The sequence below is a fragment of the Lactuca serriola genome, chromosome 4 (assembly GCF_051521515.1).
Source record: "Lactuca serriola cultivar US96UC23 chromosome 4, Lser_US96UC23_V15, whole genome shotgun sequence".
Lineage (NCBI taxonomy): Eukaryota > Viridiplantae > Streptophyta > Magnoliopsida > Asterales > Asteraceae > Lactuca > Lactuca serriola.
Window position 1 is genome coordinate 53,007,772 of NC_136411.1, and position 9,085 is coordinate 53,016,856.

At 34.5% G+C, this 9,085-nt stretch overlaps 1 protein-coding gene across 2 annotated transcripts; it reads right to left on the bottom strand.

Moving 5' to 3' along the window:
- Positions 1 to 246: 246 nt before the first annotated feature.
- Positions 247 to 2,741, bottom strand: HWS (Galactose oxidase/kelch repeat superfamily protein). Of its 2 annotated transcripts, none has more exons than XM_079038795.1 (2): positions 2,302 to 2,741; positions 247 to 1,574 (listed from the first exon to the last, which is right to left on the bottom strand). In XM_079038795.1, exon 2 carries the CDS (start codon positions 1,565 to 1,567, stop codon positions 341 to 343), a length of 1,227 nt encoding a protein of 408 aa, XP_078894921.1. In that variant the 5' UTR covers positions 1,568 to 1,574; positions 2,302 to 2,741; the 3' UTR covers positions 247 to 340. The 2 variants fall into 2 exon arrangements, with proteins under 2 accessions (XP_078894921.1, XP_078894920.1); XM_079038794.1 differs by having other exon boundaries at positions 247 to 1,580; positions 2,302 to 2,740.
- Positions 2,742 to 9,085: the final 6,344 nt, after the last annotated feature.

Below are 9,085 nucleotides of genomic sequence, written 5' to 3' on the forward strand. Positions count from 1 at the left end.
CACATCTGCTAAAGATTATGAATATACACAAATTCAAGTACATTCACATAATAATCCAACCAAGATTCTTTTCAAAAAAACGTTAATGATATAAACACCAAAAGAATATATCGTTTGTAAAAATATATAAATGCAAAAATACCATCATATTGGATACATTTTGCTTAAATAAACATTTTTTTTCCTTAAAAGTGTTCGTTTCTTGATCAAAATCACAAAGGTTAGTGTTATAAATAAATTGCACCATAATCACACAAGATTGTAGCAAATGTATCATAAATCTCTTGTGTAACACATAATTCCCATAAAACAATAGAAAAATACGAATAAAAAAGCACCATTAAGGTGAAATTTCAAGCCTAGGCTCGAAGCAGAATCCCGAAAACAATTGAAGTGGAAACCTTTTTGTAACAGGGCATTTTTGAGACCATTTCCATTGATTCTTTTTCAAATCAAACACCAAAAGAGCAGGAGCACCATAACTCTGAATATAAATCAAATCATCAGTCCCACTACTTGCAAAAACATCATCAAGTTCACCAAACCCTTGAAAGAATCTATGCGGCATTCGACCAACCTCTTTCCATTCCTTCCCGTTTTCAAGAACCCATATTCCGATTCCGGTGATGATATCCTGTCGATCTTGCTTTCCGATTCCGCCCACCATCACCAACTCCCCTTTCAAATTCATCAACCTCCCACACGTAAGCGAACACGGAACGGAAACAAAACCCCGTGTCAACAAACTCCGACCCGAAACCCGACCCGAAAGATCATAACAAACAAGCCCGTGTCGATGCTCTTGAAACGACCCCGTTGAGTATATTATAAAATACAAAACCCCGTTACATATCACGCTCTCGTCGCCACCTCGCCACCCTGTCAGCATCTCGCTGACAGGTGTCGTCCATGTCATCGCCACGGAATCGTACACATGGATCGAGAGGCCCCACTGGAAGTAATTATCGGGAACTTGTCTTGATTTCACGACTGTTACTTCATAGTTTGTTGAAACGCGGTCAACGGAAATTGCAAGGGCAGAATAGTCACAAAACCGTAAATTAGGCGGCTCGCGGAGGCGGAAACAGCATTTTGTGATCAAATTACAGACGTAAAGTTCACTTCTTGTGTCGTTATCCATGAAACAAACTAACCCAGATGATGAAGCAATGAACCATCTTGAAGTTTTCACCATGTATGGAAGCTCGATTTCATACCATTTTCGAAGGACAGGATCATATGCGTATCCAAACGGGTCATCTGAGCTTGTGAACATGAAGTACCATGGCTTTTGTGACGAAATTGGTGACACGTTCCATAAAAAGCGTCGCGAACTCACGATTTCATGCCATCTTTTACAAACGCAACCGACCCTGAAGATGCTTGCAATCGGGAGGTAAGCTAGGATTCGTTCTAGTAAATCATCGGGTAGGATTAAATCGACACGTAATACAGGTGAATTGTCTTTATTACCCTCGTCTGTAACCTCTGCGAACGAATCAAAGTCGCCATTGCTTCTAGAAATATCGTCAAGACAATGACTAACCCACGATGTTTCCCCTTTCATGGCCCACCTGAAACTAAATCAAGATTTCAAAAATCGATAAGAACATGAAATAGAAAGAGAAAGAGAATAGAATCACGAAGATCGACATCTGCCTCGATTTGCTTAGAAAACGATTTATTTTCGATTAGGGGGGTTTGAGTCATGGAGACGGATTCTTTGCATACATGTGAAGGGAAGAATAAAAGATTCTTTGCATATAAACGAAGCAAAAGACGGCATACAAAGACATTTAAGAGCATATTCTTGATAATGATGATGAAAGAAACTTAAAAGCAGAGTCGCTATCAGGACACAAGGATAAACCAAAACCATTATCAGGAATAATTTTAAAAGGGTACTTAAATCTGTTTTGTTTCAGTGAAGAAAGCAAGAAAATGAACAAGAAAACAAACCCACATCGATGTTTATGATTTTGAAGATGCTAAGCTCTACTACAACTTTTTTTTTACTGAATGAACAGAATCCGCAAACATATATGATAGATATGATTATAAAACCCTAAAGAATGGAATTTAAAAGAGGGGAAATCAGAATCAAAACCAAATGATGATATAATAATAAAAGTTAGGTAAAGTACTAAGAGCAGATAGAGCTATCAATCAAACATCAAGAAAAGCCACCTCAAATCTAAAGAAAACACCAATCATAAACTAAAAGAACATATCTCCCAAATAAATAAACAATTGTCAACTATATTATTACTTCGAGTAAGAGTAAAATTTCAAGAAAAATACCTTTACCAACGTTGAGGATTCTTGGGTTTCTATTTGAATACCAGAATCCAAATGGGTATTTCAAGATTGGTGAAAAAGATAAGCTTCAAGAGGGTAAATGAAGAAACCCCCAAATTTGCTCCATGAAAATGCAAAATTGTAAACAAAAAGATGAGAAAATTGAAAAGGGTGTTTCACTGTTTTGAGATTGATCAAAAAAGAGAGAGATAAAATGAAGTTGTGAGTCTATCTCTTTCTTGATTGTTCTTCATCAAAACAGAAAATAAAGTGTGGATTTGAAATGGTTGTTTTTTTGAGGGTTTCTTTGTTTCTTTTGGGTAATAAAAACAATGGGTAGTGGAGTGTAACCAAGAAAGGTTACTGTTTGTGAGAGAGAGGAGAGAGGGATGGAAGAGAGGGTTTTGAGGTGTGTCTTTATTTGGAGAATTTGATGCATTTTAAAATGGTGAGGCGGAGGAGGAGAAAGACATCTCTTTTGGGATTTTGCGTTTGGAAACAAAAACAAAAAAATCAAATGCTTCTTTTCTTTGTCCTCTAAGAATGGTGTCATCATGGTATAAAAAATTATGTAATTGCTATTTAAATAAATTCTCATATATTTATATAAACTATATTTTTTATTTAATTCTTAACATATAATAAAAGTTCAATACATATTGATTGAAGGCAAACGGGCAACAAGCTGCGTCGTTAGCCCTTTCTAGATAACAAAATCAATTCTTTTGAAAACAATATTTGTGGATTTAGGAGATATGACATTATAATGCATGACCCGTTGGACTCTATTGAGGAGCTCCACCGCCTCTGGTGCGAGAAAACCAAATGTATCGAATGCAAAAGGTACAAACACATGTTGATTTTCTATACATGCATTTTCGTGCTTTACAACTTTGCACGCAACGGCTTTCAAAGCGGCATGTCCAGCTGTGAAACCTCCGCTCCCCAAACCAACGAGAGGAGAGACCCCAGTAAGATCCACGCATGCATGCTTCCCTCCTATCCATCCAAAGACCAAAATGTCTGCCGGTCTAAGTGTGGACCTTCCATCCTGCGGGTCCGTCAAAAAGTTCACCGGCGCTTTTTTCTTCACAAAAATACCAGCACGCCGACAAGCATCAAAGAGAACATCCTGAACCATATCATGTCTGTACTTGAAACCAGGGAGCTCTCTACAATGAACCGCGTGTTCCCCAAAGGTATCCAAACATGCCTTACGGCAAACTGGGCATATCTCGTCAATTGGGGATATGAGAATCATGAGGCGGTACCGAAGGATAGTTCGGTACTCCACAGGAGACATATGCTGGCCAAGACCATCAATAGGGATAGTTAGCAAAAAATCTTGAGCATGAGGTGCCCGCAGACACTCAAAGACTGTTTTCTGTCTGACAGTCATGTCAAAGTCGACTTCCATATCTTGGACGATTTTGCTAAAAAGGGCACATGCCAAAGCTTTTTGGGATTTAGGGGGGTGGTGTCCTTATTAGTGAAATCGCTACAGTTAAATCTCGGAATTGTATCACGAAGACGAGTCATAGCACATAGGTAATCCGAGTCCATACCACATACGCCATTGTCACGTAAGATGTGGTCTTGTAATGCCCAAGATTGGGCCCTCGAGGCTACAAATGCGTAGGAGGAAACCTCGTATGCCAAGTACAAACCCAAACCACCGAAACGAATAGGTAAGGAAACCAAACGCCACTGAATGTCTCCAAAGAAGGGGCCTCCACATACCACCATATCCTCGATAGACCTGCGTAATCCTTTGTCAAAGGACAAAGCTGCCTCTTCTATATGTATCGGCTGGAATGTCCTTAAACCAAAGAAAAGTTTTGCAATGCCCATACATGATCGAAGCAAAAGGAGCTCACTATGCGGGTCACATAGTTGTAGAAGAAGGCCCATCAAATCAACAACATTGACTGCTCTCTTCATGGCTAGCCCGTTAATAAACCCTGCGTCTCTACTAATAGCCCCCCCTCCCCCCAAGAAGCTTCACCCCCAATGAAGGTCTCCCTATACCCGTTGGGAATAAATCGACACGAAGCTTCCTACCATCACAGGAGGGCCAAAAAATCTTCGTTTTCTTGATGTTCAACTCAAGACCCAAACTTGGACCATGCAACCGAATAATGTTCAACACTCTAGCCACCTCCTCTGAGTCCCCAATGACAGTCCCATCATCTAGATACCAAGCATGGAGAAGGAGCTTACAATTGTCTCTAATCTTGTGCACAAGCAGGTGCAAAACAAGGGCAAAAAGAAGAGGGCCCAAGGGGTCACCTTGCTGCACCCCAGTGGCAGACCATATATTTTGGTCTCCGATATAAAGCCTCGTTGCTTGCCCGTACAAGAAATCCACCCACAAAGAAATGGAAGGGCACATGTTCTTAACCTCGTGGAGCAATGCTGATCGATCTACCAGGTTAAAGGCATTCGAGAAATCCACAGTCAGCATTACAAGAGACCCATCAGCATGGTGTTCACTCAACACCCTATTGGCACTATGTAACACAGCCTCGGCACCGCCGGATACACCAACCCCGAACTGAAAATCATTAAGGTACTTGGCCATTTATTTACCCACACCTTTCATGGAAACCTTGGAAACCAGACGTCTCCATATAGTGCCTACTGCAATCGAACGGATCCCGTTGTCGGATTTAAGTAGAGGTGTGAGAGGAGTGGACGCAACAAACTCTGCCAAAAATGGTTGGACATCTTCCCGCTAACCATAAATTAACCACTGAAGTGATAGCATGTATGAGATCTGTGGCAATAGCAGACCCTTCTCCACAAAGGACATCTAGTAAGTGTTGAGCCCTCAAGCCGTCTCTCCCGCAAGAAGTTCCTTTAGGGAAGGATTTGATGCAACCAAATACACAGTCAAAGTCTGCTACAAGGGGAGGTTAAAAAATTATGGGGCTCGGCATGGATGGGGGTGGCTTGAAAGGGTGCTTGTCCTCCAAAGCGTTAATAGTATCACCATTATATGGTGCAACACCCGATGAGCATAACACTTTCACTGCTGCGGTAAAATGACCATCTGCAACCTTACGGAGACACTGTCTGATGTTGGTGTTACTTGATGTAGACTCCTTCTAAAGGATGCCTCAACACTGTCTTATAGCTCCAACCTCGGGATTATCTAACATATTTTGAACTAACTTCATGATACCACTCTCCTTCCCCCATGTATCCAAGGACTTCAGGATGGAGCTTTGTCGTATGGATTTTCTATTCCCAGACTTACATTCTTGTCTATTTTTGGGACTAAACACTTGCAGTGTGCAGCGAGGAAGAAGTAACAAACACATACATGCCTCCACCGAACCAGGTTGGGCAATCACCTTGTAAAGAGCAGTCTTCAAAGCATGAGAGAAAGCAAGAGGACAACTATTTTGGCATTAAAAATTATGTTTGTTTTAATAGTATCACCATTCTTAACTCTTAGATTTTTAGGACTTAAATTTTGGCATTAAAAATTATGTTTGTTTTATGATAAATATTAGGATTAATGAATTAAAAAGGTAACATATTTTGTTTGGTGTTTATATTTAGTCAATATTTTTTTTTGATATATTTGACTATTGAATTTGCTTCATATATGTTAAAACAAAAAGGTAATATTATTTACAAAAATCGATGATATTATCTTTGTTTTAAACAAATGAAATAAGTTCAATGTTCAAAATATTTATAGAAAAACATTGTTGCTTAAATGTAATCACTAAGCAAACCATGGTATCTTTTAAGTCATTAATTATAGAAAAACTAAGACATATATTGTTGTAGTTGAAACTATATTATTTGTTAATTGATGTGATCAATGAAAATTATCATTTTTTATATATTATTTAAATAAAATTCTATTTATAATTAAATATTTTTAATATAGATGAATTTTTTTTTTGTTATTTAAAAGTAATAAATCAAGTTAATTATCATAAAACCAAAACAAAAAAATTAAGCCATGTTATCATAATATTTTTTGTTTTTCCATTAGTCAAAATGTTAAATACTGAAACTCGTAAAATGGGTAAGGATCCAATGAGCTAGGACATGAGTTTAAACACAATTGGATTTAAATGGATAATTTTTTTAGTATGAATAAATACAGATTATATCGTATTAGGATCATAATATTAGGTGACTCAGTGACCAGAGGCGGACTTTAGTGGAGCCCGAGGATCCCGGGTCACTGTTCCGATTCCGACACATAGTGTAAAAAAAAAGTTATGTTTATTTTTTATGTTTTTTCTATTAGGTGCACCGGCTTAAAATACGATTGTCACTATTAATTTAGATTTATTCGGAAATTTCTTTTTAGTGTCACCCCTACTAAAACATTATGTATCCGCTCCTGTTAGTGACACTTTTTTTATAATTTGTTGATAATGAGAAAAAAGATGTGAAAGTAATATATATATATATATATATATATATATATATATATATATATATATATATATATATATAGGTTCAGGTTCAGTTGAGACCATTCTAATTTTGTGAGACCGTGAGACCAAATCTAAAAATAATTTTAAAATGCAAAATAAATGGAAAAATCCAAAAATTCATTTTTTAAATATTATTTTCGGAACTTGAATTAACTAAAAAAATTAAAAATTAAAAAAAAATCATGTTTTTTTTAAAAAAAATACGTGAAATACTCTAATAGAATATTACACTGACATATTCTAAAAAATAATTTTAAAATGCAAAATAAATGGAAAAATCTAAAAAAAAATTTAATATAATTTTTGGAACTTGAATTAACTAAAAAAATAATAAAAAAATAAAAAAAAATCCAATTTTTTTTTTGAAAAATACTTGAAATATTCTAACAGAATATTACACTGTTCATATTCTAAAAAATAATTTTAAAATGCAAAATAAATGGAAAAATCCAAAAATTCTTTTTCTAAATATTATTTTTGGAACTTGATTTAACTAAAATAAATAATAAAAAAAATGCGTCTCACGGTCTCACAAAATTAGGCTGTCTCACAACTCATCTTATGCTATGATATTCGCAACCTTTTGAACTTAAACTATTTAATTTGAATTTTGGGAACAATTTCTGTAAACAATGATTTTAAAAAATAAATAAACATTTTAAAAGATAACGTTAATTTGAAACATATATATATATATATATATATATATATATATATATATATATATATATATATAGAGAGAGAGAGAGAGAGAGAAAGAGAGAGAGAGAGAGAAAGAGAAAGAGAAAGAGAGAGAAAGAGAGAATTAGGTGCATATATAAACCTTATATATTATGTGAACTATGACCATTTCTAGACCAATCATTTGGGTAAAGTAGCCTATATATTAACTAATCACATTCATCTATCGCCCTCAAATTAGCTATAACAACATTACCAATTTTTTTTGTCTTTCTCTTTCTTCTTCATCAACTTTCTCCGATAAGTAAATTGATTTCATGAAACATCATCATCGATCTTCTCTGATCAATAAATCAAAACTAGTGCAATTTTAGTTTTTAATAATCACATGCCATGATTTTGTTCAAGGTAAGTTAATTTGTTCTCTTCCACATCTAAAACAATTTAGTGTATTGGTGAATAAGATTTTTGTTTGTGATATTCTCTAATCTATAATTCGATTTTAAACAGCTTGCGACTTGTTTCCAATTCTGTAAATCAATTTTCTTTATTGGTGATCTCCAATACGTAGATTCAAGAATTTTGTTTTTCTGTTAGCATTATTTGTTAATAATGGTTTCATGGAGTTTGTATACCTACACACATTCTTAAAGAATCTTCTAAATTTTCTTTTCAGATTATGATATGAGGAAACATATTCTACAAGAATTGTTATAGGAATATTAAGGAGTTTATTCTATTAGACTCTTTGTTTATATTAAAATAATATTAGGTTATGGATTTTGTGTTTTCATTAGGGTTATTTGTAAATAAAGGTTTCAGTAAGTTTGTATCACAACCCTCATTCTTATAGAATATTTGTGATACACTTAAATGTTATCTAATTCTGAAGGTATATTCTATATTTATAACTATATATTTTGTAATGGATGAAGAATCAAATTTTAATTTTTTTAGAGGAATAATTAACATGTGATGGAATCTATATACGGTTTTATAGAAATTGTAATGGTTGATCAAGTAACAAGCACAGAGTATCACTCTATGAACTTCATAAAGTATCACTCTATGAAGCAGAAAAATCAAATTTTTTTCAGAATCAACAGCTTCAAATGGTGAAATGGATTTGCTAGTTGGTTATAATAATGGAGATGAAAAGCAGTTCTAATCGATAATTGTGTAATGCATGTAACCAGTTTATTTTGTCAATTTATTTGTGTGCTTTTAGAAATTTTTGAATTAGAAGTCATTCTTTAAGAATATGCATATATAGACTAACCCAATTGTAAACAACATGGAAATTCCATTGTTGTTTTTAAAAAAATTATTCGTATTAATAGTTATTAGTGAAGAATATGGAACTATATATTTTTTGAAGTAAATATCATTAAGCGCAAATTAAAAAATAATCCAGTAGTACTACAAAAAATTGAAAACCATCCACTTTTGTAATGAAATTAAGACAAGAATTAAGTAAAAGATAATATGGTGAAATTACATTCTAGCGTAATCAAACTAGCTAGTTAATATGCTAACAACTTAAATGGTTCACTAATCATCTGTCACAAATACAAATGTTTACTAAAATTATTATCTAAGTCACCATTTCACTGCTACATCCAGATTCTTTCAAAAATATA

What these genes read in the sequence shown, in the direction of transcription:
- HWS (XM_079038795.1), bottom strand. Translation starts at nt 1,567, where the DNA reads ATGAAAGGGGAAACATCGTGGGTTAGTCATTGTCTTGACGATATTTCT.